Source organism: Maylandia zebra, linkage group LG7 (genome assembly GCF_041146795.1).
Source record: "Maylandia zebra isolate NMK-2024a linkage group LG7, Mzebra_GT3a, whole genome shotgun sequence".
In the NCBI taxonomy this organism is placed as follows: Eukaryota; Metazoa; Chordata; class Actinopteri; order Cichliformes; family Cichlidae; genus Maylandia; species Maylandia zebra.
Genome location: NC_135173.1, coordinates 57,472,311 through 57,487,802, shown reverse-complemented (window position 1 = coordinate 57,487,802; position 15,492 = coordinate 57,472,311). Strand labels below are relative to the sequence as shown.

Below are 15,492 nucleotides of genomic sequence, written 5' to 3'. Positions count from 1 at the left end.
TCTTACCTGTCGCAAAGTGCTTGCTCATAGGGGGTTGTCTGATTGTTGAAGTTTTCTCAGTATTATTGTAGAGTCTTTAATTTAAAACACCTTGAGGTGACTGCTGTTGTGATTTAGCGCTATATAAATAAAATGTCATATAATATCTGCTGGAAATAAAGTGGCAAGAATTGATCAAAACAGTTAATGCATTCTGCAAAAAACAAAAACAAGCAGCTTGAAGAGCAGAGGGGAACTCCAGAGTAGGTAATAAGTCTCTGTGAACTTTAAAAAAAAAAAAATTATTTAGATAATAAATGATTCCTTTGTTGATTAATAAAGTATTCTGTTTCTGACATAGCTGTGCTTTAAGCATCTATTATGAAACATTCACAGTGGATTCAAAATATATAGGTCAAGGAGGGATACAGTAAATGGTCATAAATCAGACACTAATGAGGACAAATGTGAATGTGTGTATGTGGTGTATACACCTGCTCATTAAAGTAAAACTCCAGAGTATATGACAATTGAGGCCAAGTAATTGCATATTTCAGAGAATATTCAAAAACAAACCTAAAGACAGATATATGAATAGATCCAGCTGAAATCATTATTATTCATTATTCTTCCTTTGCCTCCTTCATCCCCCTTTTAATTCCCCCTCTTCCCACATGATTCCAGCAGTGACAGATTTCAGTCCAGATTCAACTTGGCTACTGATTTTGCATAATTTTGTATCGCCTACATTTTATTTTTCTGTTTTGAACTCCATTTTGCTTTTCCCTTTCTTTCCTTCCAGCTTAATTTTAATTCCTTTTCTTAGATAAGATGACCCAGAAGTCCAAGCTTGCACAAGCAAACTGTGCATTAAAAGGAATTTGCAAAAGCGTGTGCTTTTGCATATGTCTGCATGTTTGTGCTCATGAGTTGGCTCTAATTTGTGGTACGTGGTGTTGAGCAGAAAGGGAATATTGATTTCATGGCATATTACATCATTAAACACCAGTCTGATCCAATTTATTACACTGCAGCTCATCTCACAGTGACTGCCCTAATTCACTATACCTTTTTCTGAGAAATAAGAACATTTGTCTCTTCAAAATAAAAGCACCTAATCACAACAACTACTGTTTTATTGTAACCCTTAATACTCATCCTTGAAACAAGTAAAGCATTTTAAGGACCATCAAATGAAGAATACAGCTGTACAGTAAAACTAGAACAGTGCCAGCATGCACTACAAGTGGTCGACTTGGCATCTTACAGAGGTCAAGATGGGAACCACAGCAAGATGTCAGGTCAGCATGGAACTACCACAGAGCAAACCATGCAACTCTTGTTCAAAGTTGACACTAGTTAAAAGTACAGTTTTCAAAAAAACAGCCATTCTGTGACATAAAATTCATAAAATGAAAACAGCGTCCTATGCCCATGATGGAAATATCTTTAAAATCTATGACTAATCTATAGATATGACTCCTTACTGTTATAGTTCCACTCTTTTTGGATATGGGTTAGGCGGTATGTCCCATTTGGGGGAATTTTTTATTTCATGATACACAATATTTTGTCGATTGCTTATCAGTAGATTAGCTGTTTTGACGCACTGGTCTACAGGCACACCAGTTCAGCCCCAGGACTCTTCTACTACAAAGCCATGCAGTGTGTGGTTTTAGCATTGTCTTGCTCAAATATGAAATGCCTCACCTTTTGAACTGAGCACTGATAACAAGCTGTGTGATCCCTCTCCTCTTTAGTGTGGAGGAAGTGGTGTCCATATTTTCCATAAACAATTTCAAATTTACATTTTTCTGACTACAAAATAGTTTTCCACTTGCCAGTCTATTTTAAATTAGCTCTGGCCCAGAGAAGAGAGTAGGATTTCTGGATCATGTTCACATATGGCATCTTCTTTACATGACAGAGGTTTTACCTGCAGTTGTGGATGGGTTGGCGAACTGTGTTTGCAGACAATGATTTCTAGAGGTGTTCCTGTGCCCATGCCAGAATGCCTGCATTTTATACATGGCCGCCTCAGGGCCCAAACATCACAGTCATCCAATATTGAATTTCGGCCTTGTCCCTTGTGCACGGAGATTTCTCCAAGCTGTCTGAATCTTTTACTGATAGTATGTAGTCTAGATAATGAGATATTCAAAGTATTTACAGTTGTGCTTTGAGAAACATTATCCTGAAATTGTTCCACAATTTCTTTCTGTTTTTTTGCAGATTGAACCACTTTCGAAACTCTGCCTCTCATAGATGCACTTCATCAATAACCTAATTAGTTACAAAATTCTCCTTCAGTTGTTTCTTTTTAGTGCCACTTACTCTTCCGGCTGCCCCATCCCAACTTTTTGTGAGCTAATATTCATGAAATACTAAAATTCCTCACTTTAAACATTTGATATGTTTTCTTTGTTCAGTTGTGAATAAAATATAAGTTTTTGATATTTGCAAGTCATTGAATTCTGTTCCATTTTACACATACTCAGCTTCTTTGAAATCAGGGTTACATTTTCTTTTGACAAACTGTCAAAACTCATTGTTCCATAAGCAGCTGAGCTAATAATCTTATTATAACAAGCTTGCTAATTAGCAAATACATTATTTTTTATTGAATAAAATTATCCACTTAAACAATCTCCATGTGAATCAGTGTGATTTTGATTAGCCCACCTTTGACTCACAAACTTAAACTGATTTAATTAAAAAGAAGATATTAGACAAGCTCATTAGAGCAAGAACATGTTGTTTTCCTTGCTTCCTTTACCAAGCAGTATGTAAACTCCTTCCCTGATTTAAATATACATGTGTATTTTTTATTTTTTTTAACATTACCAGCGATTCACTTTTTAATCACAACAGTGGACTTTGACTCTAAAACACAGATGGTGACGAAGATTTTAAAAATAGTCTTGGAAATACAATTTAAAAAACCACATACAACAAGTGGATACACTGAATTATACAGAATAACTCTCTGGTTCCTTGTCTCCTCTCATCATGACCATTCAAACAGCAGTTGCTTTCTAAAACATCAGATATATATCGGATTCAGTACCACATACGAAAGTGACACAGATCGGATTTGAAAATATTGGATTTGTGCTGTTCACACTGTCTTACCATAATCGAATATGGGTTGCATAGGATCAAAAAAGGCGGATTTGATGCGCTTTCGCGTGCAGTGTGAACGTAGCCTAACAGCTGACTGTCTGGCCTTTATTCCCACAGGGAGTTCTCTAGTCTTTATAGCTGGATCAACCACCTCGAGATCAGGGCTAACACTCTCTCCAGAAGAACTGCCGCTCCCTGTGATCTCTGAGCCAAAAACAAATTTGGTGAGGCATCGAATCCCTTGCCAGTTCACACTACCCACTCAGTAGATTGAGGTTTTAAAATATCAGCAGCTGCCTTATCTTAAACATTTTTTTCCATAGGGGTTGCTTATTTTATCCAAAAACTAATAATTAAAGGTAGCACTTAAATATTCTGAGGATTTCCATAATCTGGTAGCTCTGTTTTACTACAATCCACAAGAAAAAACTTGGTGCACTGTTTTGCTGATATTAAAATGAGCAACCTAAATAATGTTCATTTTAAAATAATTTGCCACACTTAATATGCATTTCAAGTAGAAAAGCCAATGATGATACTAGTTATGCACACCAGTAGATGAGCAGGCAACCACATGCTGAATGGCCAGAGATCAGGAGCCCAGATTTGAGTCCTACCTGTGGTCCTTTGTGGCGTGTCTTCCCCTCTCTCTTTCTCCCTGTCTGACTTCACTGACAATCCAATAAAGGCAAAAAGTATTATGCCACTAAAACGAGTTTGCTTTTATAGTGTAGAAATTAGAAGACCATTAAAGTTATTAGACCTCATCTTCTTAAACATGAATATGCCAAATACAGTGCCAATACATTCCATAGTTGTTGGAACAAATATAAAATAAATATAAAACAACCAAAGATGTATAAAAATCACCCTCTGGCGAGCCTACTGTAAGTAAGTTGGGTGATTGCCATAGTGATTAGGTTTCATCCTGCACGCTCAAAAACAGAGAAGGTAAATGCCAGTACCCTTGATGTACCGTGCAGAACTAATGGGCTGATCTCCAGGTGACAATGTTTAATGTTTTAAAGGTAAAAGGTCACATATTCCTCATAAATTTCATTCTGTATTTGCCTTGTATACTGGCAGCAGTGATGTGCTGATGGTAGCACTAATGTTAGTGCCATCACCTCAGAGCACTGGTTAAATGTTCCTTGGACTTTCCTTCTTCTCATGCTTGGTATATTTAAGGGACATGGGTAACAGAGGCCATGGTTAGTTACGTGGTGACTGTAAGATGTCCGTCAATGTGAATTCAAGACAGAAAAAGCTGTAAGTGGTCAGCAAGATTAGAAAAGTGCCATATAAATGCCACAAAAGTATAAATATATATCCCCTTTCAAGGACACAAGAGTAGTACCTTAGAAGGTATGTTTTGAATGACAATTGCTTTGTATAAAACAATTAAGATAATTATTGCAACATAACTGTTCTTCCATAGAGATGTGGTGTGTAAGATGTGGTCAATATATATTTGACAGAATTTCATATATGGAATAACATGAATAATAAGAAAGGTTAATAACAATGACACCAATCATTTGGCTGGAATAGAGTTAGAGGCAACAAGCAAGAGGTGTTTGTTTGTTTTTACGTCAGTCATACATAGTAGTTTTCTCAAGCAGAGGATCAATGCAAAGTGCAAGACAAAATGCATGGATATTTACTTGTGCATGATGTCTACGCTGACTTAATGGTATTTTTTTCTATTTAAGTAAAAGTAAGAAATATATATGCCTCGTGTACTTCTGCAGCTGTCCACTATGAGCCCGTTTTGTATGGTTTTACTAAAGAGAATCGTAGTGTTTCTGGTAGTGGATGGTAAGCTTACTGGGACTTCATTCAGCTTTCTGGAATTTTTTCATCTTGTGCATAATCCTCCAATAATCCTACACAGACACATTACTGCAGCGCCTCTCTGAAATGCGGGCTATTAATGGATTATCCTTAATAAAGTGTCCGTGCCTGCGTTTTCTTTCTCGGTGTTTAAATAGTCCCGTTGATCCCAAAGTCAGTGCCAGTCAGTCATCCGCCACATTCCGCTACAACTTTTGGAGTAGAGTCAACTTACAAGCCACAGTTTACTCACCTTCTTCCTGGGCTGCCATTTCATCATATTTGTAAGACAGATACGCGCAGCAAGTGTCACAGCAGCCGATGTGGCATCTCAAAAACGCGCGTTAAAAGACTGACTCCGCCGGCTCGCACCGGACCCGCCGGATGGAGAAGCGCAGACGCGACGGATGCAGAAGTGAGGTACTTATAATCCCTTTTAAAATGTTACTGGAAACCACGGGGTAACACCTGGTGCAGTGTGTCCTGTCATCGTACACAGCATCATCTGTGCGCTCTAGCAGCTCCAGCTTCGAGAACGCAACTCTCTCTCTCTCTCTCTCTCTCTCTCTCTCTCTCTCTCTCTCTCTCTCTCTCTCTCTCTCTCTCTCTCTCTCTCTCTCTCTCTCTCTCTCTCTCTCTCTCACACACACACACACACACACACACACACACACACACACACACACACACGGTAACCACTGTATTACGTACGATTTCATTTAAAAGAAACTGATGCGTTTTCACTTAACAAGCATATGATTACAAAAGCCTACATTCAGAATTGCACAGTGAAGCATTCATTCAGTAAATATAGGAAGGTTCGAATTGACGGATCTTTTATTTGTGTCTCAAGCAGCCACTTTGCATTTAGGGGAAAAACACATACTGAACTAAACATCTGTTAATATATTGTGAAAATAATGGTAACTATAAGTTAAAATAAATTCCTTGTTACATATTAAACTTTGCAATGTCTGTTAGTTCACAGAAACAAATCGGTTTTTTTGCTTGTTTTTTAAGGCAAGTGTGCTGCCTGTTTAGTGGTTATATTTTCTTCTCAACTTATAAGCTGAAAGAGTTTTGTTCTCTCGCTTCCATATGAGTAACACCAAACCTTCAGTAGGTCAAAATACCCAGCAGAATGAATAACATACCTGTGCCAAGGGGGTGTTTGGTATATCATCTGAATGGAAAGTACAAAAAGGCTAGCAAAGAAAAAAAAATGGGATATGTATATATAGATGGAGTAAAGAAGAAGAAAAGTACTTGTATTGAGGGGCTAGTCAGAGAGATATGACGCTGGAAAGGACGTCAGCAAGTTAGGGTGATTAAGGAGAGAAATGGAAATGTGCTAACCAGTGAACAGAGGAGATGAGAAGCTGAAATGTGGTTTGCTCTAGCTGTAACTCAGGAGGGAGAGCAGCTCATTAACTAATTGGAAGGTTGGTGGTTCGATCCCTGACTGGATACCCAGTATCCTTGAGCAAGATACCTAGCCTTAAGTTGCTTTGTTATGCATTCATAGGTGTACAAATGTGTGTGAATGTTAAATAGAAAGCAGGTAAGTATAAAAACGAGTGTGTCCATTGGAGAGTGAGTTGTACTTCGAATGCTCTGTTAGAGTAGAAAAGTCCATTTACCATGAAAGGAGTATTTTCAGGAGGTGATGAATACAGAAAATGAGAGAGTAGGATAAACAGAGGGAAGTAAGTGAATCAGGAAAAGTAGAGGATTATTAAGGAGGAAGTGAGGGAAGCTATGAAAAGGATAAAGAGTGAAAATGCAGTTTTTCCAGATAAACACATACATATGGAGGTATGGAGATGTGTCGGAGAGAGGGGAGAGGACTTTTGAAACAGACTGTTTAACACTACCCCAGAGAGTGATAGGATTCTTCTGGTACCATGGTGTACTGGTACCATTTTTAAAGAACAAGGATGACGTGTAGCACTGTAGTAACAATAATAGGTGGACATAGCTGAGAAGCCATAGCTTCTATGGATGTAGCTAGCTATGAATGTAGTGAGGACATGGTTGGTGCAAAAGAAGAGGATGATAGAGATAGGGTGGTAACCTGTAAAGGGAGCAGCTTAAAGAAGAATGATCTGAATTTTGAACATGTGCAAATTAAAAGGCATACTAACTTCCACAGTCACTTTACTTTACAGACACAAAAGCTATATCTATCTTTTATACTGTCTAAGGTCAAATATTAAAAGTCAAGCTGTGGCTCCAAGCACCATTGCTTTTTCTTTGAGGTGGTTTGGAGCCATTTTTGTGGTAATGTCTGCCTATTTGAGGTAATTTAGAGTCACCTTTGAAATGGTTTTTTGCATCTCTTTGTGGCTTTGCAACATCACTTTGGTGTGCTTTTGAGCAATATTTCATTTTGAAACCTCTACAGGGGGGGTTTGCATCTTCTTGTGGCTTGTGATTTTTTTGGTCAATTCCAGTTAGAGCTTGTAGAGTTTTTGTATATTTGAGGTGGTTATGAGTCACCTTTCTGATAGTATTAAGTCAGCAGTGACGGTCACTTTGAGTCAATTTGGTCATAATTTGCTCTCATTAACAGCAGTAGTTTTGAGTCATTTTTCTAATGTTTTGAATTTTTTTGTCTGTTTTGCATCTGTGAAGCTTTTTGAGTCACTCTTGTGTATTCATCTCTTTGAGCTCATTTTGACTGAATCTTTTAAAAATTGTTCCACTTTTTAAAAGTGTTTTCAACTAACTTTGGTTAAAAAAATCAACTGGCTCTGGCCCTCTCCTTAAAAGTCTTAACCACCATCTGATATTTGACATTCATACCTAAGGGCTAGGTTGGAGAAAATATTACATTACTTTATATTCTAATTCAAGGACTTGAAAATGAGACTGGTGACTGATATAAGCTCTGACAAGTTTCTGTGTTTGTGTGTGTGTCTGTGTGTGCATGTGTATTTTATTAAAGACACTGAAGATTGAACGAGGCAAGAGGCTGGAAACAATACTTTATTTCATTATACGCCTTCATCCCCTTTCCTTGTCAAACAACATGACTGTCATCTGCATTCTGCTCACAGAAAAAGGACTTATAGAGGCAAACACATGGTCTTCCAGAAGACATATTGGCATAACCACATTAGCAATGCACATGTCCATGCAACACCGAGCTCTAACTCACACACAAAAGAGAAGTCAGAACCTCATCAAAGTAGGTAAGTTATGCAAATATGTATTAAAAAATAGTTACAGTTTGTTTGTTACAGTATAAAACAAAAACAACAGTCAATATGAAAAAGGCAATAACTATGTCAGTGACATGTCCTGGTATGAATTTGCTCTTTGGTGCCCTGTTTGAGGTAAAACCCTTGAGGGGGAAGAAGGACTCCTGCTGTGATGATGTGAACATCAAAGACAAACTGACTCTTATATAATACTGAAAACCTTCTTATCTATTAAAGAAACCAAGCTTTAAACTATACAAGTGCTCCTGACATACCAGCTTTTCTGTTGCTATTTAATAGAGCTACTACTACTAGTGCTTTTATGGCCTCTTCGAATGTCTGTCATACTGTTTAGGTAGCTCACACATTAAAGGAAAGCTTTATTTTTAGCATTTCTGGTAATATAGCATACATATATATTTTCTTCCTGAGAGTTAGGCAAGAAATGTCTGATCTTTGCATGATTAATGCAGTGATGTGTCTTTTTATTTTGTGAGAAAAATGAAAATGGGTGCAGTAATTGATTGAAATGTGTACACATACATAGAAATACAGTATACGAAGCAAAAACAGAGTTTGTGCATCCTAATGAGGTTGAAAGTCATTATTTGGTATGGCCAGCTTTATCCTTCAGCACGGTCTGCACTCTCTTTTAATTTTTTTAAGTAGTCTGCAGGAATAGTTCTCCAGGCCTCTTGAAGGACATTCCAAAACTCTTTTTGGATGCTGGTTGCCTTTGGTTCTGTTCTCTCTCAAGATGATCATTGGTTTAATAATATTCAACAATGATCCTGTTGCTGGGGAGGCCAGTCCATGACTGATAGTTTTCTACTGTGTTTGTTTTTTCTATCTAGGTTTGTTTTACTGTATTGTACTATGCGAGTGATCTTGAGCTATTTTTGAAGACCACTTTAAAAATGACAAGAATTTCTGGGTCTTTGGAAAAGAAGAAATGAGGGGTGGCTTGACACTTTTGCGCAGTACTATATACAGCTGCAATCAAGTGATAGTTAGTTTAGCTTAGAATAAATTGACCAAAGACAAAAATGTGCTGTGCTTTACCTGTTCCTGAGGTGCCAGAAATACTACTTAGTTGGCAAACTTCCATTATAAAATCAATTTAGATGTTTTTAAAAGTTAATGCGGCATTCAAAATACTACAGACTGTATGTAATACAGTAATACTACCAATGTTATGTCACATATGTCACGTTCTTTTAAGGTTCCATTTGTGAAGCCTGGAGGTGGATATTTTCGAAGTTACCATCTTACGTTTTTTTTTTTACTAAACATGATGAGGACTACAAACACTCACAGTAGCGACTATTACCAGTGAGGTCAAGGGAGCCAAGTGCGATTTTTACATAAACATATTCCTTTTAATAACAGGAACCCTTTGTGGGCCATTAGGAAGGATGCAGGTTTACATAAATAGACATCTTTTATTTAAAGTTATACAGTTACCGTGTCCATGCCATTAGTGTTGTACAAAAATATGTTTATAGAGAAAGCGGTGGCTTGGAGATCCATTTTTAGGTGTCAAATGAGGATTAAGTACAGTTAATATAAAGCCTGACAATATGTGCCTTATGCTTGCACCCAAAATGTTGTTGCATGGATGCAACAATCTATCTTTCTTAAAGCAGCAATGCTTTACATGGAATGAATGTGCCAAGCTGCGGGAAAGGGACTGTCCACTCTGAGGATATCTGTGTGACTGTTGTGCTGTATGCTGGTTTAGTGATCACACCAGGATCTGTAACAACTGGCAGTGGTTTAACTGAAAGAAGATTTTGTCATGTTGCTATAGTTTCATCATCACCAAAAAGAAGAACAAGGAAGAGAAGTAGGAGAAATACTATCTCCCTTTTTTTCAACCAATCCAGTGTTGAACAGTAGTATATTTGGTTTCTTAAAAAAATATTTCAATTCACTACATTTCAAAAAGAGAGATTAGTTCTTTTATTTTTCAGGTCCACTTTATTTTTAGGATTAGGCAGTGTCTTTCTCTGCACACTGTGTGCTGTTTAGTGTCATCCTTTTTCATATGTTTTTTCTGTTTGCATGGACATGGACTGTCCTTTGAATATACAGCTAATTTCAGGTTTACTTTAAAAAATTTTTACCTGTTATTGCAAATACTTCTGAAAACAAAAGCCAAAATTCTCAATTACTGATAGTTTAGGTTTAGGAGTTAGGGTTGATTAGACAATTTCTTTAAACTCAGGTTGGAATAGTTTGATCTGGAATGTGTTGCATGTACATATGTAGACACATGTATGTTCTGCTTGTACATGACGCCTTTCCATTGAATTAGGCAATCACGATTCTCTTGAATCACACCACGCCTCAGATGCTATCAATAATTTAGTAGCTATTTTTCAGTGTTTGTGTGTGTGTGTGTGTGTGTGTGTGCGTGCGTGCGTGCGTGTCTGGAGGTGGGGTTGTTTATGCTCATGGCTGGTGCCAACCTCATTGTTTTTTTATGAAAACTGTAAACCGTATATCTGTATATTTACAACCGGTTACAAGCAGCAAACAAAGGAGACAAAAGGGCACATACAAGAAACCAAACGTATGCAAATAGCATTGCATTTGAAGGATGAATTCATTAACATAAACTGCAGGTCCACATTGTTGTTGTTACAAAAATGTAATGAAATGATATGTAAGTCATGTATTTCATTTACTGTTTCACTACAATGTAACCTACAGCAAACTCCCCCAAACTGACTCCTTGGCTTCCCTGGCAGTATTTCAGTCATGAGATAATAGTGTGACCTCTGACATTTGAACCTTGACCTTTTCTTCAGATACAGAAAGAAATGTTTGTCAGAGGAGCTGAGAGATGAGGAAAACTGCATATCTTTATCAAATCTCCATCTTATTAATCTCTCTCAGAGGCATTATCACTTTGCCATTACACACTCACACACCTATCACCTCGCTAATAGATACATGGAATATGAACACACACCTACACACTCCATATGTCAGGAAAGTCATTTTGATGAAGCACTTTCTACAGTCAACATGGCTACTAAACTCACACCTTGGCAGTGATGAATGTAGTGGTTTGGTGTGTGTGTGTGCTGGTGTGTACTGGACTAGCAGACACAGATTTAGGATGTGTCTCTTGATCATCTCTGTTCTGCTTGTACTGACCCTTAATCACAAAGACCTGTAGAGCCACAGAGGGGAACGGAGGCTGGAAGCAACTACATGTTAGAAATTAAGATGAGAATCTTCACAGATCAAACACTGGGATTTAATCTGTTGTCTTTCAACGTAAACTCATCTATGCGGGAGCAGAATTGAGTTGTTTTTAATCCATTGTGAAATTAGTTGAGCACTCAGTTACAGATGTTTTAAGGTAATTCTCTTCGAAGTAGTCAGTGCAAATTATAACTTCAATTATATAATCTATAGTAAAAATATGTTTAAAATGAAAATGATCAATATCAATAAAAATTGATATTCTGTTGTGAGAAGACCAGCACTTCTTTGTTTAGTTTAATATAAACTATTGTGATGGACCGAGCAGCGAAGGAAACATAGGCACAGGTTAAAGTCCAAAAAAAAGGGATTATTTTTATTTAACACAAAAAAATATTTGGTTAACTCATGCAAAAAGAATTAAAATCTTGGGCCCATAAAAGAGGTCAAAATAACAGAACTCTACTCAAAATTGACAACAATACTGATAACTCAAACGAACTGACTTCCTTAACGAGACAAAGGGGAAACTTAAATAGTGGCTGATCAGTCCACAAAAAGGGGGGAAACACATAGAACCTAACTAAACCTAACATAATGATCTCCAAATCCCCCCCATGGTCCCGAGTTATGGAATGAACCAATTCGCAGTCTTCCTTTAAAGCTTGCTCCACCCCTTTTCCACCTCTTGGCATCTCAATCAAGGGACTGGAGTAGCTGCAACAAAGGTAACTCAGAAAACAAAGATTAAATCATACATAAGTGTGTGATATGATATGACTGCATTTTAGAATGCAGTGTTATGTTCTGGGGGCCTCTGGATGTCTGGAGTTTTGATCTCCTCCATACCCGCTTCACACCCTGGAGGACGGGGCTGTGGCCCCCCCACACTCCCTAGCAGATCATTACATGGAGAAACCTTTGGAATGCAAGCATGCTGATCCACACAGGTATGCACACATGGGTATTCACAGACGCGGACTAAAGCTTTCTTGGCTGCTGCCTCAAAGCACACTGTGCGCTGTCTATCTTGCGTGCTGCACAATATCGTTTATTACTTAGTAAATACTGATATCTATGACTAGCTAGTTTATTGTGATGGTATGGTGCTTTGTTTTCTCTATTATTATGTTGCTCTTTGTTGTTTGCTGTCTCCTCTGTTTGTTTTTGTTTGTTTGTTTGTTTGTTTTTTTTCTCCATACAGGTGACCCAGGAGTTTTTTTTTTTTTTTTTTTTGTCTCTCTTCCCCCCCCCTTCTCACCGTCTCTTCTCCCCTTTGGTTTTCTTTCTTTCTCTCCCCCTCTCTCTCTCATTCATTCCCCCTGTCCTATTTATTAAAAAAAAAAAAAAAAAAAAAAAAAAAAAAAAATGAGAATGCAGTGTTATGTGAGTATGTGAATTAATTCTAAACCAAAACCAGTTATTTATTGTCCTGTAAATTAATTCCTATATTTAAAGAAAGACGAATGTGAATGCAATGTTATGTATAAGCCTCTACACTAACATGGTGGATATTACCACTGTGTGGCTGTAAGTGCAGCCATCACACAATCCACAACTCAAATGAAAGAGAGAGAACTCATCACTGCTACAGTCTTCCTGCCTGTCCTGAATCAAGGAACTATGAATTATCGAACAAAAAATTATAATTACGTGACTACTGTGGTAAGACTAGACTGAATGTATTCCACAGTTACAGTATATATCTAAATCCTAACCTTTCCTGAATAACCTTAGCATAACAATAGTTGCACAATAGTCTTTGTGTAACTATTGCCTACCGAGGGCTGCCGTCCTAGCTCGCTCTCAAGCTTTAACGAATGATTCAGTAACTTAGCAAACTAGCCAAAATATTCAAAACTTGAACTTGACTCAGAGCCTGCTCAGCTCCATTTTGTGCATAGCTTGGGTTGGTCTTCTAGTTCAGCCTGTTGTTGATGTAGATGCCCTGGTACTTGTACTCCTCTACCTCATCAACATCCGATCCTGGAAAGGCACAAGTTGTGTAGTGATCTTCCTTCTGAAGTTTGAAAAATATGATTCCTCCCAGAGTGGGCCATAAAATCATCCACTAATGCTCTGTACACCTCCTACCTATCACTAATAGGTAGGACATCCAATCAGTGCAATAACCATCAGAGTAGCTGATATGGCAGAAAGTTTGAATGAAATTCTGAGGAATAAGAGGTGAACAGATGTCCTAATATTGGATAAGGCTGTAACAATTCTAAAACTGAGACTGTGAAATACAAACAGCCACTGTGTCATAATACTGCCCTACCCCCAACTCAACTATGCTAATTAGGAAAAAAGTCACAAAACTGTTAGTGCATCTTACAAATTTGCACTTGCTATGTTGAGTTTATACTTTCAAGCACCACTCCATGAGGAGCCACAATGGGGTGACAGTAGAGCATAGTGAGAAGTAGAGCAGATCATCTGCTAATCTCTGACCACTCCAGTCTGCAAGCCAAAGTATCCTTTAGCATGATGCTGAACCCCAAGAGGGACCAGCAATAATATTAATTCCAACAGTAGCTAGATGGTAGAGACTTTTTTTTGACTGCATTGCAGGTGAAACCACACTAGTTGTAGCAGTCGTTAGTGTTTGTGTGTTGATGTCTACCCAACTGATGTCTCAGGGTCAGGTATAATTATGTTTGCTGCAAAAGAATCATTGTTTATTTGGGTTCATTCATTCATATTATGTATTTGTATTTGATTTCAAAATAAAAGTCTTGTGCTTCTTTTATGCATTATTGAAATCTAATTTTTGGTTCTAAATATTTAGTAACATACTTCACCTGCACCCTGAGAAATCAACTTCTGTGTTGGCAGGTTAATAACAAAGTTTGTCATTTTTCAAAATAAACAGCTGCACTGAAAATATCATCAAGAGACACAACGTCTAGATCTTTTTTGCACACATCCAAGGGGAATGGTAAGGTTGATAAATGTGAGGAAATCTTAGACAGTGTCTGTGTGCATGACTGAAGGCGAAGGTATGATCTCAGCGACTCTATACTCCACCTCTACAGGTTTTGCAGGAGGAAAAGAAAAAGACCTCAGAGGAGGTTCATGGATGTGATATGCAGGCATTTGGTGCAACAGAGGAGGTAGACGAGCCACTGTGGTGACCACTAAAGGCAGAAGAAGAAGTGTGGGGGGGGGGGGGGGGGGCAACTGATGTACAGCTAAGCCTAGGCCAAAGGGAACAAAAGGCTCGCTGTCAGACTATTGAGGAATATATTAAGCTCTAGAGTAAGAAAATAGCCTTAACAATCGCCTCTAACTGACAACTGTCCTTTTATTAATGTTATTATTATTTACCTCCACTTGTGTTTCTTTCACATGTCATGTTTAACGTATATCACCCATATATAACTTAATGGTTGTTTCGGCTGACACTAAATCTGGAATGAACCACTTGAAGACAAAATGGGCCAGTAGGATGGGCTATTGCTAGTATAATAACTTAAGTTTGTTTTATTCATAATTTTGACACTGACGTTTTTATCTTTTACTGCAAATGTATACCAGTGTCAGAGTAAATCTGTAATTTTAACATGTAGGACATATAACAAAAACACAACAAAACTGATGAACGAGAGAAAGAATGCTGCTTTTTATGGTTCTGAGATTTTACAGCAAATTCTGAAAACACTCTTGTGGACAGAGCCCTGTTTGACACACAAAGGTGTTTAAATTTGTCAGCATTTAGTGTGGACATAGTCTGAGTGTGAGATAAAGTCTGCCGCAGAGTGGCTACATCAGTCTGTGTGGCCTCCAGGCACCCACCACAAATGAGACAATTCATCTTTGCTCCCATACATGGCCACAAACACTGCCTTTCTTTGTGCATGCACGCACGCACACACGCACACACACACGCACACATAGCTGTCTAATCTGCTTCTTCTCTGCAACCACAGCAGGTATTTCACCTGCTGTTGTTTCTCTTTTATCCACCTCCACTGCACAGACAGCGTCCACTCTCGCATCTTAGAGCTGCCTCTTGTTATCGGTGCTGCCCTGGTTTAGAAAATTCAAGATGATGTTGTTTTTGAGGCAAGTCTTTGTCCTCAAAATTATGTTTATATAAAACACAACTGTTTGCCTAATAGCCTATGCTGGGAAA

At 38.0% G+C, this 15,492-nt stretch overlaps 1 protein-coding gene across 2 annotated transcripts in view; it reads right to left on the bottom strand.

Moving 5' to 3' along the window:
- Positions 1 to 15,492, bottom strand: part of ttc28 (tetratricopeptide repeat domain 28) — a 162,539-nt gene that overhangs the window by 122,627 nt on the left and 24,420 nt on the right. Inside the window, exon 1 of one of the 2 annotated variants that reach the window (XM_076886758.1) lies at positions 5,189 to 5,296. The exons of the other annotated variant lie outside the window; for it this stretch is intronic. Within the exon in view, the coding sequence (XP_076742873.1) occupies positions 5,189 to 5,215 (27 nt within the window). The 5' untranslated portion in view covers positions 5,216 to 5,296. Of the gene's footprint in view, positions 1 to 5,188; positions 5,297 to 15,492 lie in introns of those variants that run through there. 2 annotated transcript variants of the gene reach the window in all.